This window comes from Acanthaster planci, linkage group LG13 (genome assembly GCF_054643075.1).
Source record: "Acanthaster planci isolate LZ-2023a linkage group LG13, COTS_SCS, whole genome shotgun sequence".
Taxonomy (NCBI): Eukaryota; Metazoa; Echinodermata; class Asteroidea; order Valvatida; family Acanthasteridae; genus Acanthaster; species Acanthaster planci.
In genome coordinates this window covers 4,531,389-4,553,990 of record NC_141789.1, presented here as the reverse complement: position 1 = coordinate 4,553,990, position 22,602 = coordinate 4,531,389, and the positions used below count along the sequence as shown (strand labels likewise).

General features: G+C 40.5%; 1 protein-coding gene across 6 annotated transcripts in view; it reads left to right on the top strand.

The window, feature by feature from the left end:
* Window positions 1-22,546, top strand: part of LOC110981247 (shootin-1-like) — a 57,819-nt gene extending 35,273 nt beyond the window's left edge. For 4 of the 6 annotated variants that reach the window (XM_087144761.1, XM_087144763.1, XM_087144764.1 and 1 more), the window contains 14 exons: window positions 2,366-2,534; window positions 5,016-5,134; window positions 5,708-5,831; window positions 6,540-6,634; window positions 7,238-7,396; window positions 7,808-8,085; window positions 9,719-9,837; window positions 10,390-10,487; window positions 12,806-12,886; window positions 13,749-13,923; window positions 14,834-14,866; window positions 15,311-15,374; window positions 15,606-15,644; window positions 17,662-22,546. In XM_087144761.1, the coding sequence (XP_087000887.1) occupies window positions 2,366-2,534; window positions 5,016-5,134; window positions 5,708-5,831; window positions 6,540-6,634; window positions 7,238-7,396; window positions 7,808-8,085; window positions 9,719-9,837; window positions 10,390-10,487; window positions 12,806-12,886; window positions 13,749-13,923; window positions 14,834-14,866; window positions 15,311-15,374; window positions 15,606-15,644; window positions 17,662-18,106 (1,998 nt within the window). In that variant the 3' untranslated portion in view covers window positions 18,107-22,546. The remainder of the gene's footprint in view (window positions 1-2,365; window positions 2,535-5,015; window positions 5,135-5,707; window positions 5,832-6,539; window positions 6,635-7,237; window positions 7,397-7,807; window positions 8,086-9,718; window positions 9,838-10,389; window positions 10,488-12,805; window positions 12,887-13,748; window positions 13,924-14,833; window positions 14,867-15,310; window positions 15,375-15,605; window positions 15,645-17,661) is intronic. The other 2 variants (XM_087144762.1, XM_022238646.2) reach the window with 2 other exon arrangements.
* Window positions 22,547-22,602: the final 56 nt, after the last annotated feature.

Here is a 22,602-nt window from a genome sequence, read left to right as displayed (position 1 = left end):
CAGACACTAACCTCTTGGCCACATGCCCTCAGAAGAGAGAAGAAGAGAATAATTTTCTAAAATTAACCCAAAGAAGTGTCCAAAAGGATGCTCGTTCTAATCACACTATATGGTGTGAGACTCCCTAACCTGTGGGTGGGATACAAATTTAAGGGGAAAAAAAATGAAGGATCTGAATCCTCAAAATACATGCACATGAAGTAACCTGTTGTGTTGAAAATCCAGATCTCTAAATGTAATAAATGATAGATTGTTGGAGATTCCAGCGGGAAAAAGGAAATGCTTCATTTTTTTTGTCAAGCCCGAAAGGAAACAGTGGTAGAACACCCACAGCGCACGGATGTTTACAGCCACTTTGTACCTCTCTTGCCTCATATTTCAAAAACATTATGGACATGAGGAAACCTTTATGTTGACTTTTTCAGATGATTTTGCTTGTGTTCCGTTGTTAATGAGTAGACAAGGAAACGAACATATAACACCCTTTGTTTCCTTGAATGATGTAGCCATGTAAAAATCTGATGACCTGTCAATGAAAAATCTTGAATGTTTAACTTCTTTTGACTCAAACAAAATTTTTTTCTCACAATCATAATTTCTTTATGATTATTTCTTTATGTAAAAAGACTCAAACAATTATTTAATGCATCATTATAAGTACTTCCATTTGTAACTGACATAATGTCTGTGACATTTGTACACCAAATGAATACATGTGCCTTATTTTGGTTTTACATGTTTTGTCCTTCGCGTCATATGACAAGAACAAAATGTTATGTGCAAACTGACATCACGTAAGAGACACAAAGTGCATGAACGTTCAATAATGAATGGTCATGTAATATTTCCCAAATAGGGTTGAATTTATATGTTTGTATTTTATGTTTGCCTGATAATAACAAGTGGCCGTGTATGGTTTATTGGAACCTTTTTTGTTCTAGTGAAGAAAAATCCCATTCGTTAATTTCTGCGATGAGTCATGGCAGAGAGCTGCGTGATCACCATGCTCTGTTTATTGTCCTCACACCTTTGCCTCCCCAATTCGCTTGATGTGATACAAGTCCAATGCAATTAGGCTTTATGTGGCATGTGCTGCCAGCTACATAGTTCATTCAAATTGGGCAGAGCCCATTACCATGGTACTTTCACCCATGTATGATCCACATTTCATTTTTGGTTGCAGCTTTTATTTTGGTGCCAGCAATTTTACAGAAAGAGGTTCACTGTTGGTTTTTAATGCTTGAATGGACCCTGAGTAGTTCACACCGCCTGTCAAACAGCCATTTTGCCCAAGAATTATTCATGGCTTGGGGTTGATTAAAGCACTAATTCTATTTTGGGAAGAAGCCATATTGCAGGAATTGGCAATGAAAGCGACAATGATATAGCACTGCCCTGCCTCCAGGCGAACACAAATCACAGGATTTGCTGGTTATTTTCAGCAGGATGCATCCTCAAGACATAATGGGCTTAGGTATTATATTTGTAAGTTGATCTTTCAAAGGGAAGTTTTATCACTTTCACAGGCTCTCATGTACTTGGATTTGTGTTCTACTACTTTGAAAATAACTCTCTGAATATGTGTAGCTCGATCCATCATTTCATTCCAGAGATTTAAAATAAAAAGTTACAAATTTCAGTGTTTGTTCATAGGACTAGGAGGTTGATTCATTTTAGTGTTCAAATTTTAATTTCTGCTAAGAGATCCATATATCCAAAGTCAGAGTAGGATTTTGACAAACAAAGTTTGGTTAACCATTGTAACAAGGAGTTTAGCTTGGGTTGCACCTACATAACTGTCAAAACTGCACCCCTTCCCCCCAAGAAGGAATTACTTTCTGTCTTGTTTTGGGGAAGCGACAGTACGTTCTTGTCATCAGGCATGACAGATCATGTAAAGGGCATTATGAGAAATGATGTGTATTGAAGCGTGCAATACATAAAGAAATGTATGATGTGAGAGAGTTACAGATGCTCTTAGTTACTTTTAAATTGACTTTTAGTCTGGGAACTGCAACATTGGTGAAGAGGTCAAGAGGTTTGGCAAAAAACAATTTCATTGATTCCTTTGGACAAGACATGTTAGGCGTATTAGTCGGGGAAGAAAGCTAAAGTGGAACTTGTATGTCCAAAGAAACTTCTTGAGTTTGTTTTCTCCTCGTTCATGAGTTGCAAATGGGGGCAAGTTTGAGGGACAACCATTTTTGACCACTAGTCTATTTTCTCTGATAAACTTTGCATCCTAAGTACCAGGCAAAATCAACCAGAAGTCAACAACACACGGTTGCCGCATGAACTTGCTTTGGTCCAGGTACAGCAGTCATGGTTTGTTTGACCTTAACAATGTTGCATTTTTGCCCTGTAGATGGTGAAAGAGAACAAGGACATTAAGAGAAAGAGTGCAGCCTTCCTTTCCCGAGCTGGTGAGGATCTGGTCCGTCAATTTGAACTGTCGCTGGAAGAAGGGGACGAAGAAGAGACAGAAAATGGAGCTGACACAGGCCAGGTCAAAGAACTCAATGCCAGAATAGAGGGTATGTTGCCATGGTTACAATGCAGCGACTCAGTTGTAAACTAGAAATGTCAATGTACTGAAGGAACAGCAGCACCTTAAAAAACTAAAGTTAAAGAGAACTGTAAACTTTCTTTCACTTCTTTCACTTCTGCTGAAGACACAGCTTTAGCTGTAAGGTGTGCCTCTCTTTGAATTTAGTTATTCTTTCAAGTTGCCATCCCTTCGGTATGCATGTATTGATGTCTTCAGCAGACTAACATGGCTGTGCACGTCTGTATGTATTATCATTATGTATTTGTCCATGTGTTTTTGAGGTCTGAAAGGCAGTGAAGTTGTTATTTATTCAGTTGCAAGTCAGATGACATGCCATGTCCCATCAGATTGGACATAATATGTATCAAATCAAATCGCAAAACAAAATGTAAGCCAAATCAGAATTATTAGAGTTCGTTTGTTTTCTGTTAAGTACCGGTACCACAAACATTTCTTTTATTGTCCTGTTGGTTTCTCTTGCATTTTGTCCTCTTTTGATTTTTTTTTTGAAACCTTTTATTTTTTTATTGATTGAGTTGTTGGCATAGCAAGGATATTGTGAATTAAAATAGCCTCTACACAGAATTAATATTATTGCATGTAATGGGTCATTTTTCCAATAAATTTATGTGAAAAAGTAATAAGAAGCCAGGTTTTATGTATATAAGCCTCCTTGTATAACCTATTGGAGGTTAGTGAAATAAACTTAACTACGTTAGGCTAAGGTTAGCGTTAGACTTAATGAATTGGAAGTTCGGTGTTCCAACAAAAACTGTCCCTGATGTTGCAAGCAACCAGATGTCCTGGATGTCCTGGACAGCAAGTACTCCAGCTTGCACGAAGAAAATGAGAAGGGCAGGTGTAACGTTCTAGACCTCGGCTCCTCCAAAGAGATCCTGATGGAAAAACAAAAATCATCTTGCGAAAAAAACCAGCCCAGAGAAAGTCAACTTCCAAGTTGGTAAAGCCACGTAGCACGACCGTCTGTGTAGGCGTAGCCTAGTCGATGAAAAGACAGCTTAGCAGCATCCTTCCTTGAAAAGCAATCTGCTGGTTGCTAAATTGTACTCCATAGCAAAAACTAAACAGTAAAGTCAGAGCGGTACAAAAAAGAAAAGACACAGATGAGACGCTATGCCCGGTCACAGTATAGATCCTTTGGTGAACTGTATGTCAAAGTCCCTGCGTGGAACAACCCCAAAGGAACCAGCATATTAAAATTCCAATTTGGATACAATCACAAAGTGAGCGGCGATATTGCTTGAACAAACTGTTTTACATCAAAGCTGTGACAAAGTGATTCGAATTTGACAATTTCCAGCCGTAAGTAAAAACTTAAGCAGCCTGGATTAACTGTTACCACAACTAACCAATCAGTGGCAGCCCCCTGCAACAATTCTGATTAGGTATACAGAAATCTTGGATCCCCAAAACCATATACCGACAAATAGCTTTGAATTTCTAATGACGCCAGTCTCAGAGAGTGCACATGACTTTCCACACAAGCAATATGAAAGCTGACGTATCGACTGCTACAAAGTGACAATGTATGCATGCCTTCATGTTCATGTACATGTACCATTAAGGCCGACAAAGCATTATCACATGTCTATAAGCAGAACATAATCCATGCACATACACACCACCTTTCCAAGCGCAGAACCGCTGAGCACAGCCTGAGTTCAATGACCAGATGCCATCCTTAAAGAAGCAAGAAGAAGCTCTTTGCTGACTACAAAGCATTTAATCAAATGAATTATTACATGTAATAGGTAATGTTTCCAATAAATGTACATGGAATAATTGTAAGAAGCCAGGTTTTATGTATGCTTTGGTCCACTCCCTGTGACTTTCATAAATTAATCACCCTATGTTCTTGTATCTTGTCCCTGTGATAATAACAGTGATGCTGACGAAGGGATGCCCAGTTGACTAGGTTGTGAGTTGACTTGAGACTGTGTGACTTGTGGTTGACTTGTGATAAGCTCGCAGTCCATGTGTGATTACATGTGGCTTATGATTGAGTACAAGTGAGTTGTGATCAGCCTGAAATTGACTTGTGACCCTTGATAATGATTACACCTCTGAAAGACAGTCTTCTCTCCACTCAGGAGAAGGTGTGTTTTTACATGGAAACGGCTGTTCTTTTGTGGGAACTCATCGTGTAGGTGCACAGATTGATGCATATCTGGTGCAAGGCATGCTGAGTACATGCAACCAATTTATATTGGAATGCATGGTCTCATGTTCAGTGGGTGCATGCACAAGCCTAGTTGGAACTTCCTACCGGCCTGTCTCTACTTTGCATGCCCATTAGAGTGTACTGCAACCAGGGACAATTGCCATTGGACTCTCTTTCACGTTTAAATCCTACTTGGATTGGTACACAGTGTTGACACATGGTACTTGATCTCTGCAGTGTTGGGCAGAGTGTGAGAACTGACATCGTTTTGCCCTGTCTTGCCAGATCTCAGAGATCAGCTGGTAGCAAGCAAGCGAGACCTGGAGCAGGTCCTCTTGGAGCGGGATGAAGCCAGGGAGGAGGTCATTGGCATCTCTCACCAGGGTAAACAACTGGCGGAGCAGGTGAGATCCCTTGGAACTTTTCCAAGAAGAAGGGACAACGATTGTCAGAATTTGCAGTTTGGGATTGAAAGGATAATGGGGGGAGGGGGGAGGAGTTGAAGCTAGCTGTTGGCTGTGCATTTTGATCTTGAGCAAGCAAATTCAGGTTACCATCCTCTTGTAGGAAGAAACACCACTGGCTAGTAATGTTATCTAGAGAGTGAGATCATGGGAAAAAAGTGTTTACAGCCTGAGCTACGATGTGCTGGCACAGGGAGTAAAAGTAGTTTCAGGGATTTTTTGGCCAAGAAACATGAAGACCAGCACTGTTCCAAAAGTGTATTGCTTGGACAAGATTCTGCCTTCACAGGGATTGGGGAGGTACAGATTCCTGGGAACTTTGGAAGGCCAAAACCTGCTCATTTCTGTCTGGAAAGCTTGTTTTCTTCACAGTCAAGCGTCATACCCGAGAGATACCATAAATTATTCTCTAAAACTGGAATCTCAGATGTCAGTTTACAGAGTAAGATGTGTCACAGTGAAATGATGGACAATGGAACTGTAACGGGATCGAGCCTTTTTTTTCTTGCATAGTTACTTCTTGAGAGGCAAACCCATGATGCAACAAAAGCCACCTTGGAGGCAGAGAGAGTGGCCCACGAATCCGTGAAGATGGCACTGGAGGAGAAGGTCCAGACCATCGCCCAGTTCAGAAGAGGTGAGATGGTTTTGGTTAGTGTTATGCTGCCCTCTTTTGGCAGTATGGGAAAAAGTTGATGGGGGGGGCAGGTGATCCCAAATTTTATATTCTGAATTTTTCAATACAGTGTTAGACAAGCTCTTTTGCACTCACAAGTTGGTAAATATGGCATTGCTGATTTTCCCTCTGTGCACTTGTGGCCTGCTGGGGTGATGAAAATCTGTCAATAATCGTTCCTCTCGAAGAACTCATCAGTGCAGTTGCTCCTGTAAAGACGTGAGCACAATAAAAACAGTTTGTGATGAAATGTGATATGTTGAACAAATCGATGTGTGCATGCAATAATTTGCCTTCTGCTAATTGCATGATCTTGCTTCTAGCCTGGAAAGTGCTGCACATAGCTAATTTGAGGATTATGTTGACCCGCAAAGTACACGTACACGTACACGTAGGTGTAACTAATTTTGAAGTGGAGAATGAATCATGCAAGTTTGTGGAAATCTCTTATGACATGTAAAGAAAATGGTACCAAGCACTGTCAGATAAAGGGGAGGAAGTCGTAACATGTTGCCCGACTATAAATTCCATAGGACAGGCTTTATATTAAATCGGCTGAACTTCAGAATACAGATTTTGTTTGCAGTTTACCACTAGATTGTCATAATCCCAATGGTTAAGGAATAGAACAGGGGTGCTTATGCTATCCAAATGCATATTTCACCACAGTTTCGACAGTGGTCTTCCAGGAGCTGTTTGAAGTCAAAGGCAAGTATGAGGAGGAAGCCATGCTAAGAGAGAAAGCTGAGAACTTCGCAGCACAGGTGAGAATCAGAGTGTGCAAGTAGATTTTTACCTGGGAAAGGGATGCTCTTATGACAACCAAACATTTCAGTTAGTCAATTTTCATGCATTGTTTTTGCCTTTCATACAGTTTCTGTTTTTTTTTCCAATTTTAAAACAGTTTTACTCTTCCACTTTTCTCCACCTTGACTTGAATAATGAAACATTTTTTAATGGGAAAAATACTTGTGCCTGGTTACTGAGTTTGGAGTGTCAGCATCCAAGTACAAGGTGTAGCAACACAGAAATGTGACTTTGTCACTGAACCTTCAGTTTTTGAAAATGTACTTATTCTTCCCTTCAAAAGAATCCCCCAAAATACTCTGTGCCTGTGATAATCCTACTCCCCCGCCCCCAACAGAGAATGAAAGTCTTGAATGTTGTTTAGTCACTCGTATTCAAATGTTACCAGCAACACAAGTATCACAACATGCAGCAAGGAACCAGAGCTTTGAGAATCCATAATGACAAATTATGTAATTTCAGTACGTTAGGCAAGTCCGATCCTCGTCACTTAGACCCCAATTCGGAGTAAGCAACCCCACCTTCTGTTCATCATGGTTCTTGTTTACACTTGCATCCAGATGTACAAGGAGAGGCAAGCAGCCGACGCCCACAAGCGGCAGAGCATGCTGATGCTGAACGAAGCCATCGGCCCAGACGAAAAGATGGAGGAGGTCATGAAGGAAGTAGAGATTCTCACCAAGGAGCTGGCTGACGAGAAACAAAAACATGAGAAAGAGGTGGGTGTGTGATGACATGGAGTCAAATTGGCTTGGTGTCCGTCTGGGCATATGTCCCTCCACCCCTCCAAGCTCCATGGCATCTTGTCTTCCCCCCCTTCAGAAATTGTAGAAAGAAAGAAAACTAAGACTTCTGCAGCGTTCGATATTACTACCAGACCTACTGACTGCCTTCCTTCAGAAAATGAGGCCTTCTTCATGCCTCCTTGCAAATCTAATTCCAGTTACATTGCCACATTTTGTGTTGACGTTACTGATGAGATGTACAAATGAACTGAACCTGCTGAATGCTTCTCTCCTGCAAACAAATATTCTAAGTCCCTGTCTCTTACAAATACCAATCTAGTTAAAATGGATGCAGAAATGAGAATTGTGATTGAGGAAAAGATTTTCTTTATCTCCTGATGTCAGATTGCCCAGATGCAAGCCAGCCTTCGGGAGGCTGGGGATGTTGAACTCCTGAATTCCCTAGAGACCAAGCTCAGCATTGCCCGGGAGGAGAACGAGGCTCTGGAGAAGAAGGTCAATGACCAGCTTCCCAACATGCGCAAGCTCCAGGACAAGATTGCCGAGCAGGACACCACCATCAAGAAGCTGATGGCCGAGCTAGACAAGGCCATGCTTAAGCCAGTGGCCCCACCCCCTCCCCCACCCCCTCCTCCGCCACCTGTGCCACATTCCCCTTTGGAGTGAGTATTCCCTGAATGATAATAATCATCAAAGTACAGTAAATCTTTGACAAGTCAAACTCGAACAAGTTGAAAGTCCGCTCGTCTCTGAGTCATGTTTTGTTCTTGCTGAAAAAACTAGGCATTTGTTGCACATAAATACTTCCGTAAGCCAAATTACCGGTGGCCAAAATCCCAATTAAGTTGAAGTTTTTGTGACGCTGATCGAAAAAATGCCGCCAAATCGATTCAAAAAGTACAAACCCTGGCCCACAAAACCTCGTTCTGGGTCATCACTGCAAAGTGCAGATTGTCTTTTCACTCCTGATCCACTTGCACGGCATGCATGCTGCACAGCACGCTTCATAAGCCATACCACACTTTAACCAGGACATATCCCAGCTTTTGGGCTAGCCTGATTGCTACTGCAAGACCCATGCGTGGACAAGCTAATCACTGCCTATTACCATGATCACGGGACCAGAGAAAGTATGTCATAAGAAAATCCCATTTGAAAGCAAAACCCGAATTCTGCAGCACACATCACGTTGTGCATGTAAACACAATCGGCAAAAGACCAAAGATTTTCCACACGAAGGTACACCTTTAATGTGATGAATTATTTATTTATTTATTGGTAAAACGAAACTTCTAGACATAACAACTATGAAAAATCTTAGCAAAATGATTATTTATCAGCAAAAAATGTTCCATGAGAATGAATAGAAAGTGGAAAATAGTCACCAAAGTCGTGCTACCGTGGAGTGAGTTTGTAATGATTATATCTACATACTTGTATTGGCTCCCTGTCTGTGAGTCTTTCATTGACTCAGAGTCTGGATAACGCAAATTTTTTGTTCGTTCCCTTGAATTTTGAGTTGTCAAGGTTTTACTGTAGTATCGATTTATAAGTGCACTTATATCTAGGAACTCAATCAAGGTGCCATACATTGTTATTTATCCTGTTCACAGGGCTCTTAAACATTCCCAAAACCATCCCAGCTTCCCCAAGGAATATACCTACTAGGTAAATGGTACAAAGAGCTCATCAAAAGCAACCAAATTTGCCCTCACAGGCACCCATTTATAGCCCTGGGTGGAGAGAGGCAAGTGGGAGTAATGTGACTTGCTCAAAGTCATACTATGTATCCAACAGGTGGGTCCAAACCACCAATCCAGAGTTCGTTAGTCACAAGGCCACACGTGCTTAACACTGTTGTAGTTGTGCTTCTTTAATAACTTCTCCCCTTTTTTTACACCTGTTGTCACAAGTACATTCTCTGTTAACATCGAAGGGGGGGAGTAAAAAACAAAGAAGAATTATTATTTTATTACTGTTCATGTATTAATGTCTCAATGAGAGCTTGTTGCTCACATTGAGACTTACATGTACAGTACTGATGATTTCTTGTCATTATTTGTGACAACTTGTGATTGCTGGTAAAGGAATTGCGAATACTTGTGAAGTATGGGCTTGACGACAGGAGGCTCAAGAGACATACACATTCTGTCTCAGAATTACAACTTCAAGTGCACCTGTGGGTCTAGCTGGTTGACTTAAATACGGCCATTAGTCAAGGGAACCCCCTCAGTTTTAACTAACACACTACCCAACGACTCCAGTGAAAACAAGTTTCATCTCTTCCCTCTGCAGGGTTCTTCGCAAGATAATTGGTGTGAGGCGGGCTAACAAAGGAGGAGGAGGGGGGGCAGGAGGAGCGGCAGGAGGGCCAGCTCCCACAGAAACAGATGGCAGTGGAAACAAGGCAGGGAGTGAGTAAAGCATGTAGACTGTCCGGCTGCTGAGGACCGTCATTTGTAACGTCACAAAACTTGACTGTAATTAACTTAAGTCCATGGTAGTGAAGGCCACAAGTAGTGCCAGGTGAATCACACAAACTTACAGAGTGGAGAAAATGCACTCGAATTGGGGTGTCGTGTACCTAGAGAAAAGGGATGTTGAAAATGCAAATATTATTGCCAAAGTGTTCGAAACTCAAATACTCTCAGGTCTCCCACCAAGATGTGACATTCAGAAACCACGTCTTTTCTCCTTCCATAGTTATCTGGATAGTACCTATTTTTTTTCAGTGTTTTTAGACTGACATGTCTACTCGGCAGAAGTGAAGTCCATTACTATGATTTTTCCAGTTTGTTTATTAACCAAGAATTTGGCCAGAAAACACAAACATTGCTTTTGCAAAACATTCTCAACCCATATCACAAAGGATTTCATTCGTTTTCTTGCTGGCATGTGTTTGGAGGCGGGTAATGTAAGTCATTTAATTGTTTACATGGGGTTGTCTGTGTCACCTTTCTCTTGAGAAGATGACCCCCACCAGAAACAGTACGAGGCCACCATCGAAGAGATGATGAACAGAATCAAGAGTGGACGGGTGAAGTTGAAGCCAGTACAGACAGAGGTAGGCTGGCCCATGGAATGCCTCACACATATTGTTTCCCTTGTTTTCTTTTTTTTTTGGGGGGGGGAGAGGGAGAGAAGGGGTAGGGGAGCCAAGTCAGACGAGGGCAGCACTGTGGCCAAGTCAGAACAAATTCAATAAATCTTGGCAAGTAATGTGTGATAATCAGAGGCACAGAGTTTCTATGCTTTTTATTGTAGTGTTTCTGAAATGGAATTCTTGGGGCTAAGTAAGCAAGATTATGCCCGACTAGTTCCTATGGGAGTCCTTTTACGCTGGGTCATTTTCATGAAATTGAGAGACTGTTGTACTTTTTTTTATCACCCAAAAGTAGTGATACCACATGTAGTGGCTAATATCCTGTGGAGACTGGTGCAACATGGTTTGCTTTAACCACTTGCTGCTGGGTGGATTTTTCTTGAGCAAGACAAGATGCCGGGTCCTTTTCAAGATTTTCCATTTTCAAAATTCTTCAAAAATTCATCATTTCATTTAATGGCCGTTTATACCCACATGAAGGACTCTTTGGAACTACTCCAAAGCTGACAGTTAACCTTCATTGACTTTTGAATGTTTCAGCCAGGCCTGCAGCCTTGGAAAAAGAGCCCAGATTGTGCGGTAATACATAAGATTCTTTTGTTCCCGAAACCAGCACAGTGCACTGCTGACCTCTTTTCAACAGGGGCCAGATTAGCATGCAGCGGTGCTGTGTGGCTCATTTCTGCGGTGGTGGAGAGCTTTTGTCCCCAGTGGTTATCTGCTCACTCAAAATGCCTCAAACTGTGGTATTCTGTTTTAAAACAAGGCTGGTTTTTCTCCACTATTGAGAGCGAATAAATTTCGGTAATGCCCAGCAGCTCAGTCTTTTGTACTGAGCACGGTCTTTTGTCATAAGGCCCAACTCTTTTGTCCCAGTTCCTGACTCCCCGGCTCTGCGTATAAAGCCTATGTACTCGAAAATGGGTCACCTGGCAGGAAGTGGTTAAGGAGATGAGATCTGGAGATCTATTACCTGGAAAATGAACAAGCTGAATTGCAGGTATCATCCAATGGTTCCTTCTGGTTCAGAGGCACGAAAAAAATGGGACAAATATCTGTTGTAAATGTTCCAGAATGGTGCAAATTCAATGAAAACAGGATTTTGGTCCAGATGTCGGATCTGTAAATGTGTCACAGAGACTTTGCTGTTTAGAGTTCCCTTTACATGATCGAGGGGAAACACAAATGAAATGGAATGCTTGGAAATGTTATCAGATTACTCATAAACGCAGTGGAATATCATGTCATCCTTCCAAAGTCTCCTGATGCAGATCTCTAAGAAATCAGATCTGAGGCGTGGGCCTCTACGGAAATTTCTAAGAAGTTGAGGTGGGATTAGCATGCCTTGTAACAGAGAGCCCGGTTTATGAAATCTTTCACTAAGACTGGCATTACTGCTGGCTGTTGTAATTTGGACACAGTCTCAGGCTGCATGCAGATCAAGGGTGAGATTTGTCCAGATTTTTCAGGATTTCCAGTGGCATGGCATTTTCCAGAACTAGAAGTAGTACTTTTAAAATTTTATTCAAAAGCAAATGTAGGACTTGTGCTGATTGAGGTTTTAATAAAGCATACAGTCTTGTATTGTTACTCCTGCTGAAGTGCAATAGAATGCTGCTGAACAATGGGGGTATATGATATTGAATTGTAAGGACTCGGCACATCTTCCAAAAGTATTTGTGTCATGCACTGCGCCTCTGTCCTTTTTTATGGAAAATGGTTTTATCGTTTGTCAAACGTTTATCAGAATGGCTGTTTATTCCCTGAAAGTCATCGATCATGGTATACAGATCCTTCACTTGACAAAGGCTTGAGAAATCCAAGAAATATTGGTGCCTTGAAAGTCAAGTGGAAAAAGAGGCAGTGAAGGGGCAGACGAGTAGTTAATGGAGATTAATCGGAAAAATCAACGAGCAAGGAAGCTGCAGGTGCACATGGTGTGATAAGTTGTTGACATGGAGGGTTGGGGGACAATGGAGGATTGAGGTACTTACAGAGGCATATTTTTCCAGATTTTTCAGTGTCCTCAGGTCTCACCCCTGCTCGATTATCTGGCTACAGCTAGCTGCTGGCCATGGAAGGTGGATTCAGCCACTTCTATGGACACATGCATTATTGCATTATAGCCAGGTTCTTCTGAGACAGTCTGAGATTGAGAAGAAGCCCGTAGCTAAAATGGATCAATGGCCAGTAATATGTTTGCCATTTTTATCGGTGTACTAACTGCCCCCAAAGACCTAGGTTGTTGGGAATTAAAGTTCTACATCATTATTCTCTAGGAAAAGACGTTACTGAATAGGAAAGGCCCTGGATCCATCAGGAACATGAGTCCTGCTATGAGTCAACTCAATGGCATGCTGGTAAGCTCTTAATAGATTTATTCAGTTTGATTACTATTTGAAAAATATACTTTATGTTCTTGTTGAAATAGAATATGCCCCATTTTTTGTCTTGTTGCTAGAAATCTTGTGAATGCTGTAGGAATAAAACCTTTCACTCAAAGAACTGTTGCAAGTTGTTTACTTCCTTAACCCCTTGACGATGGGAGTTTCTTTCCGAAATCCGACTCCAAGAATTCCAACCTCGCTTGGCCACAAAGGCCACCTGCCAAACCGCAAATTCTCGGTTGGTGGCCCTGTGTGCTCTGCACGCTTTGAATTACACGGTGAAAAGGCTGATTTTTCGGTGGCATGCGGCTCTACTCACCCTTCCACATTCCTGTTGCCTCTTTTCAAAGTGGGGACTATTGTGAAGCTGGTGATTATGATGCAAAATCGGTCTTTTCATTTCTTGGCTGTGCACAAAGACCAATTACCATATATACAAGAGCTAGGGTCTGCCTTCTTTCACTGTGTTTGCTCGAACGTGGGCCGAGAATAATAGCTGAAAAGCGGGCTGAGGATCTCAATTTTCATGGTGGCTATAGCCGCCTCCCGCCTCCTCTATGCACTTTTGATAGGAAAAGCCAAATGGCATATACCAATATTGCCTTTCTCTCATTTTTCTATTAATTTTTTTTGTTCTTTTTTGTGGGTTGGGAGGGGATATGGCTCTAATTGACTGCCTCCATGCATCAGTGGAAAGTAATTCTTCACATTGTTTACACATGATGCTTAACTTGAAGAGGCAACCAAATCTACTGCAAAGTTATAATGTCTAAGCTCAACCAATGAAAAAAAAAATGGGCTTAAGGTGAAATGGTTCATTGTGTACTGTTCGCAGACTGTACTTAAGAAGAGAGGTCCTCAGAGTGACGTCACATCCGGGTCAGATAGTGCCACCCAGGATGCCCCCAGCCAAGAACTGGCGGCCATCATGCAGAGGCGGAGAAAGAAGACGGAGGAAATCACCCTGGACAAGCCAGCCCATGAAGAGGTCCAGGAAGACTCGCTGCGTGGTAGGTTGTTAGCAGTGTGATGTTGTGATGTGGGTCTTGTAGTTCTGTGATTACTTGTCGCTAGATGACATGTCATCAACATGTCATCACATACAGTTTTCCTTTTTTGCTCCATGGAGGATGTGTACATGTGTTTAAGAATTTTTTTTATTGCTACGGATGTCGTGTTAACGCGCCGTGCTTGGTAGGGTTAAAGCGCGGAAGACTATCCTACTCGTGGATGCTGCCATGTGTACTAAGTAGACTCCTGAGCCCACAATAATCCAGAAATGCCTTTCTTGAGTTATTAGAATTGAATTGGGGAGCTAAAGAGCTAAGGGAATTAAAGACCTTGTTTGGGTAAACCAGTGTGCTAGGGAGCGAAACCACTCTTTCAAAAGAGATAAGGTTACAAAATTCCAACTAGCAACTCTTTTGTATCAAAACAATAAGCAAAAAACACAAACACACATTGGATGGGTGTTGCCTGTATATGCTGTGGACCTTTTGTATGTGAACCGGTTGACATGTGGACACACGCCACCGTTTTTACCGGGGCAGTTGAAACACGGCTGAACAGTAGAACTCAGGGGTAACACGATGAAAATACTGATGTGTAAATTCGAGAGTTGTACCTCCCTACCTATTGTATGGGCGCCAGAAATAAACAGCAAGGTTGAAGAATTTGCAAAAAATCCCTCCACCACCATTAGCTTTTTTGTGGAAGAAAACCCAACATTGACTGGTAAAGAAGGAGCATGTTGCCTCATCACGGTCTACTTAAGTCCTGCAGAAAGGTTGATATTGGTTATTATGGCATTCTAACCAACTCATATTGCTTCAACTTGTCGTACTTAACACCCTGCCATCAATCTGTCACATTAAAGATGTCATTTTACTGAATTTTATGCCCCTTATTGCTCCATTGCAGGTGTAAATACAAACAATCTTCAAGAGAGACGAAGTGAGTGATTTCAGACATCCATCCTTCATTTCTTCATTAGGGCCAAGCTACTGCCACTGTCATCAAACTCTTCAAATTGACATTCCCCGTTCTTGCTTGGAAACTTTCCCCCTAATTCATGAAAGGCAGTGCTTCAAATTTATTCCGACTGTATCACTTCCTCCTTATTGAAATTTAAAGGCAGGTTAGCAAGTCACAGTAATATTAAAAGAGAAAGCTCACTTTTTTCATTCTTATCTCAGTGTTCCATTCTTTTATTTTGATCTGTTCTACTTATAAATTTGGCTGTAAAATGGACTGCGCATATAAATTTGTTTTATTGTTGAGTCTTCATAAGCCTACATTCTCCATCACTTCTCTAAACACCACTTCAAATTGTGTAGCAAATCTTGCAGTGAATATACATTGTAGTTTCATTATTTTTCTCTTTTTTTTTCTTCTCAGATGGCACGACGCCAAAGTCTAAACGAAAGCCTCCAGTACCTGTGCCTAGGTCGTCACCGACAACGTGAGTTTTCTTGAGTTAACCTCTCCTCAAATAATTCGCTACTGGAATATGACAATTAGATAAGCTCCATTTCTTGGGAATCAAAATTGGCGTCTTCAGGTGCCTGAGCCAGTTGTGGGACAGAATGTGGGTTATCCATAAGAATGTAGAATTGTTTTTTAAATTTTATTCACCAAAACAAGCATTATTTTTTCTAGTAGTTTAGCACTGACCGATTGTATGAATTTGCAGTTTAACCATGAAAGAGAGAATGGCTGTGTTTGAGAACAAGTAAGTTACAGGCTTGAAACATTGGTGACAGGCCAGTTTGGTGATTTGGGAGGATTGGTGTAAATCTTGTTGCCTTATCAGATGAAGTTTGGGTTTGGTAATGGTGAGAATAATGCACTTGTCAGTGCCGCTATGGGCTTTTTTGTGTGAACAAAGGGAGGGTACATTTTTTTTTCGGTGGCTTCCTTTTGGTCTATGCCACTTTGCTGGTTGATACTTGCTGTCCTTCATATTAACCCATAACTTCATATTAAAAAGTTGATCTATCAGTCAAAGTCAGTTGAGGAACTGCTTTTAACAGTTTTGGGTCCCATGCCTATGTGGAGCAGAGCTAATTGGGTGTGACTGTTGATATGACTTAATGTAGCAGTGCCTTGACCATTGTTGTATTCAAGTCCTTTCACAAGTCCCTTCACAAGGCCAGTCATAAGTTAAGGGGTGAACAGTGACAAAAGAATGTTTTTGTCACAGCTCATTTGAATAGTTTGTGAATTGGTTTAAGACTGAATGACTTGTGATGGACTTACAGGGATTTGTGATGGACTCGAAGCCAACACTGGTCTTGTCTGCGTATGATTGGTAAGCCAGCATTGTCCACCTGTCACCTGCATTTGTCTGTTAACCCCTTCATGCCGGGACGCATTAAAACACGTTGTAAAATTTGAGATCCCCAGCCCGCTTTTCAGCTATTATTTTTGGCCCACGCTCAAGCGAACATGGTGAAAGGCAGACCCTGGCTCGTGTCTATATGGTAATTGGTCTTTGTGTGTAGCCCAGAAATGAAAAGACCGAATTTGCATCATAATCACCAGCTTCACAATAGTCACCACTTTGAAAAGAGGCAACGGGAATGTGGAAGGGTGAGTACAGCCGCATGCCACCGAACAATCAGCCTTTTCACTGTGTAATTCAAAGCGTGCAGAGCACGCTGGGCCACAAACCAAGAATTTGTGGTTTGGCAGGTGGCCGTTGTGGCCAAGCGAGGCTGGAATTCTTGGAGTCGGCTTTCGGAAAGAAATTCCCGTCGAGAAGGGGTTAATGGAATTTGACAAGTTGCAGTACCAACCGGCATTATGGGACTAATGGCGACATGACTGTGTATAAAGTGTCGTGGGGGAAGTAAATTGAATTTTGACTGTCTGTGACTAAAGGAGGGTTCATTTTCACGTTCAACTGGAGGCTGCCATACTGTTCCTGGTTCTGTTTGTGTCTTTTAATTGAGCTGTGAATAATTATGGAGGTTGGAACCCGGCAGTTAGTCCAGCCTTTTTTGTTGTTCAGCTGTGATGGGATGTTTGTGATTGTCTGTTTTCTTGTTGGGTGCTGTGTCCCTGTGATCCAGTGTGTCATACATGTTATATGTGTGTCATTGTCATTTGATGCCGGAAGAGGTTTGTTCTTGTTAAGATATGGTGTCAGTGGAGATGGTCATCTTAAGGGTTGGTTTGTACTCGACCAAAATTTTCAACTCCAAAGTTGAATTCGTTGGAGTTGGAGTTGCATTAGGGTGCCATAGGGCATTCTCACTGACCCATGAGACTCTGCGTACATCCACCATTGTCATACGCAAAGACTGCAGTGCTGTGCACAGAATTAAGCCAGTAGGAAAGTGTTTAGAAAAGCTTTATAAATGACAAATATTTGGAGAAAAGTGTAAAGCCAGCACTTTGTTGGATTGGCACGATAATGACAACTCTGCATGACAAAAGTAGTGCCATTTGGTAAAGAATTTGTGGTTATTTCACATGAAAATCAGCCAGTCTAGTTTACAGACTGATGTGCATGTGCGTTTGCTGACTAAACACTTTCCTACTGCAAAGGTGGCTGATCTCAACAAACCGTGTAGTCACATGGCACTTTGATGTCATTCGATTGGACCCTGTAATGTTTCATTCAGCACCACAAAACAATGTTTACATTTCTTTTGCCCCTTCATAATAGAACTTAAAAGTTCCAACAAATGTAAAAGTCCACTGCTACATTTGAAAGTGTTTTTTCCCTGTAAACTTCCATGCAGTAAACTTACCAAGAGCACAAGTGTCGACAGCGGAATGACAGAAAGTGAGAAACCCTCCAAAAAGGACAAGACAGACTCCGCCAGCATCAAGACATGCCCCGAAATGAGCCTTGCCGAGGAGGGGGCTTACTCCGAGGTCATGGCAGACGGGGATGACAAAAAGTCCAACATGTCCTTCTCTGAGTCCTTCCCATCATTCAAGGGCTCCTCAGATGCCTCCTCGGAATTCTCAGAGAAGAACTCAGACATCTCGTCCAACAAGGGCTCGGGTGAGCTGGATGACATCCTGCTGCATGCCAACCCAGCGTACGAGAGTGCTGAGAGTATTCCGTTCTCTGAGGAGGGGGCAGGGCAAGGTGACGGCTGGGGCGATTATGAAACATTGAGAATTGGTGCTGCAAACAGTACACACAATGGATACTCTGCCAACAGCACTGCACAGTAAAATGTAAATATGTGTTCCGTATGTCCTCTTGTCACTTGTTTGATGTGCATGTACATTAAATCAACAACAGTTTGTGGACGTCATTTTTAAAAAATTTGTCTGAGTTGAGAATTCATTTTGAACAGTCTTCAAACTGATATACCATGGATAGTTTGGCATTGTATTAGCTGAGATTTTGATATTCTTAAATGTGATGTTAAGTTTCAGTACTGGAGGTATTGTTCTTTGAGCTTAGCTATAGCAGTAAGAAATTAAGAAATAATGTGTAGCTGTTAAGGGTTTATTGCATTTTTAGAAAAATCATTGTTATTGCTTTTTGAACTTGAAGAAAAAAAAAGCTTTTTCAGTGGCATTTTGCATCAGCTGTACCAGCTGAGTTTAGAATTTGAAGGGATTAGTTTTCTTGGAAAAATTAGTTTAAACTCTGAAAGTATCAAAAGATTCAACGTCCATGGTAATTCATGCTTCCCTACATGCAGGGACTTAAAACTTAAAGTGTATGACCATGACCTGCATGGTCATGTCATTTTGTAACAAGCAAACAAGGTGTGACATCCCTTAAACTGAATTTGTGCATACAATTTTCAAAGAAAGATTTTCACCCTTCAGTTGCATATGTAGCTTTTCAGTGAAATGGTAAAAAGCAGAGATTTAGGTGTCCCAGTGGGGCTGTGTTGTATTGAGCATGGAGCCCAAATGCACATCAGAAACAGACGTAGTTGTCTACATAGTTGTCAGTCGTCTTCCCTCCATGTTGGATTTTACTGTTTTGGGCAAAAACAAGCCTGTTCTTCACACATATCTGCCCTGGAAATTGACTTGCTTAATATTGGGTCAGCAGCCCATAACTTCACAGTATTCAACTTCAGATACATGTACCCTCATCTTGCTTGAACACCTCACCCAGCAGATGTCTGATTGATAGGTGACCTTACTTGTTCTTCTTGAAACCAGTTCCTAGGCAACCTCTGAACCTTTATTGGGCCCTGTGTTGTCCAGTTATCGAAAAATCTCTGGGATCCACAACTTTATTATCTAGGGCAACTTTCAAACCTCCTTTTGCTGTGCCATGTGTGTTCTCCCCCCACCCCTTCCATCTCAAGATCTTGCTTCACAGACTTGTCAACACTTGACTTTCAAATGAAGTTTCTTCCTGTTCGGAACTTCCTCCCTGCTTCATTGCATCTCAAAGTTGACCTCTGTAACCCGTAAACCCCTTCCATTGTTAGCATGAACCCCAATTCCTGCAAATCCCAACCTTTTCCCAGACAGTATTGGCCATGATTTCCCCCCTTCTCTTTGGCACAGATTTTACACAAGTAGAAAGTTGCTCACTGCTTGTTGCTGAATGGTCAGGGAAGTCCTTAATGCTTTCATGCAACTATATGCCGACAAGAATACTGTATATTCCTTTATTTTGTAAATGTAATGCATGCAGTATTCCAACAGTTGGTATTTTAGGGACAGCATAATGTTGTCAGATGTTGTGAATGCATGTGTGTGTAAAAACCAACTGAAAAATGGTCTGTCTTGCTGCATCCTTGGCAACCATAAAAAGGAAATGTGATTTATTGTACAGACAATGAAACCCTGGTGAAATGATGTAGAAAATTATTTTTGTAGCACACCACTCTGTGTAAACAAAAGAAGAAATATGGAGTCTTGCATTCAGAGTTGTAAAATGGAGATGTGACAGTCCAGAGTAGTATTTAAGAATTAATTGAGTAAGTCTGTACATTTTGTATTTAATTTGTTTGACAAATGAAACCAAAGTTTGTTTACATATAGTTTGTAGAATTTTCTTATTATTTCTAGATTTTAACTTGAAAGTAGTTTGCTTGATTGTTGATGATTCAAAATGATTTAAAAATGTGTTAAGTAAAATCAACAAATTTTCAATTCACATAGCAAGAATGAAGTTACTGTTTCCTGGCCGTAATATAAACCCAACAGTGTTCTGTTAGGCCCTCTCTGAAAATTAAGATTGTGTAGAAAATTACTGAGATTGGAGAAGTGTTCCATTTTGTTGTACATTTTTTAATATGGTTTTTTGGCATAAGCCTAGAATTCCTGTAATTGGCTGTGTAACTGAATTCTGATAACGTGCATCATTTTGCATCAGTTTGGGATTAAAAAAATTTTAGCTGTGCTGTTTTCTAAAAAAGCCACAATTAAGATTTTTCTAAAAGCAACTCCCACTCCGTGTAGTAACTGCATCTGGTGAAGTTATCCTTTTCATCATTGAATTTAATAAGTTTGGTTCTGTATAGCAGCAGGCCCTGCTATATTCATTTCTGTGATCTTTACCACTTGAGAAGAAGGATGAATTTTTTTCAAATTTTAGTACTGAATGGGATAAAAATTCAACAATCTGCCTTGCCTTTGAACTTTTTCTTGCCTTTGAATGAAGACATTTGATGGTACTGTAGCATAATATTTATATTGACTTTAGATAACCATAATTGTGGTATGAATGGTATACCACAGTATAATTCTTGAGCCAGTCATGGAAATACATCTTTTTTGCTCTCTCCTTTTTTAACCCAGGAGCCCTATAACCTTGAAAGTGCCATTTTTGTATGTAGCTTACAATGAGGAAAAGTCATTTGAATATCTATACAGAACCACGCCCACAAATACCAGCATTCATTGTTTCTCTTTTGGAAGAACCAAAAACTGTGATTATTGTTATTAGATGTACTTATATACATTTCCCTGATCAAGGCCTTGGTAGTCAGTTGTATCTTTAAAAAAATATACTTTCCATATGTAAGATTTTAGAGTATAAAAGTTGGTTGTGTTTTTGATATGAAATAACATTTAATTAAATGTGCTTTAGTGGGTATCATTTTCTGCATGGTTTCGTACAGGATTGGTGCATATTGGGAGCCAGAACTCAGAGCTGTTCCATTAAATCGATCAGCTGAGTACTTTAAAGGTTTGCTGCACAAAAACAGGTTACCAGCTGAAATCCTGCATTGACTGCAGTGCGTTTGACAGGTTGCCAGTGTACGTCTGGCTTCGCCCATAATTTTGCTTGGCAGTAAATTCTGCCTAGTAGAGGCATGCAATTAGGTTAGACATTGTGCACCTGAAATACTAAATTTGTTTCTCACTACATTAGTTGGATTTTCAAAATCTTCTATTTGGACTAAAACTTAGTCCAGTTAAATTTCATAATCGGTTTTATGTTTTATTTGGTCTTCGGATGTGAATGTATGACTTGAGTCTGTAGTTTTCTTGTGATGCATGCATCTTTGTGCATTTGATTTTCTGGTCAGCCGATAAAGCTGTCGAAAACAGATTAGCAGTCAGCAGCACAAGATTAAAGGTTACACCCGTATAAGTGGTTTCATTTCTGTGTTATTGAGACTTTTTGATGTTTATAATAGTCGCCACAATATAGATTGGTAGGAAGCATATTAAAAATGTGTTTCATCTTGCCAACAATTTGCTGTGGTCTTCCAAATTTTGGATCTTTTCATGTTTTGTATTTCCAAATCAGATAGGTTCCCTTAGTTTTTGGAACCATATCTGTTGGGAATCCCAAATAAATTTATTATTGTTTCCTGATGCTTGGTGCACGTTAAGTTTTCATACACAGGTATAATGTTAACTAGTTTCTCTTCTTGTTATTTCTTACTTGAAATTTAAAAGATTGCTTTGAGGTGTAATAGACTTTGGATCTCCATGTTACTTCATCTTTAGTATCTCACTAGTATTGTGCCATACTTTGAAAAGGTCACTTAAGTGGTATACATTAACTGATTAGGTATTAGTGAACACATGTAAGGTGATTTAAATTAGGTTTTCTGACATATACTGTAAGGCTAACGAAATAATTATTCATTTAAGAAAATGATTTTGAAATGATCACATTCATTTACAGACCCCGGTTTTGTAGGTGTATCTGACAAAAATCAATTCCACACCTTGGGTTTTCGATTTATTAAAAAAAAAGAAAAAAAGTTGATTATGTTTTGACACAGAAACAAGATTACTCAAGTGTAGAGTATCATTATGGTATAATTAACCTTCATCAACTTAGAAGTATTGTTTATATTTAGGTTGTACAGGCATCTATTATTTGATCTGTAAATTAAAGGAAATATTTTAATCATTCCATTAATCAAGTACTATTTTTAGTGATGGGTTTCCTTGAATTCTGTTTGAAGTCAGAGAAAATTGCTCTGTAGTGCAGTTGCAAACATTTGTTTACCAAAGGAATGAACTTTTTATGGCTATTCCTGATTAGTGATGAGACAACAGTTTTCGTTTTTCTTAAATTAAGTTTAGGGGGTCAAATCACGATGGTACTTGGATAAACTAATTAAACTAGACCCTAGGTATTCTAATCAAAATTCATTTGAAAATATCCATTTGTAAATGTCTATGAACTTGATTGAAAATTGTAAATAAAAGCTGAAAAGGACCCACAAATTTGACAAAAGCTTGACATTCTTGTGTCGTTCATGTTTCTGTTTTAGTTGGGTCAA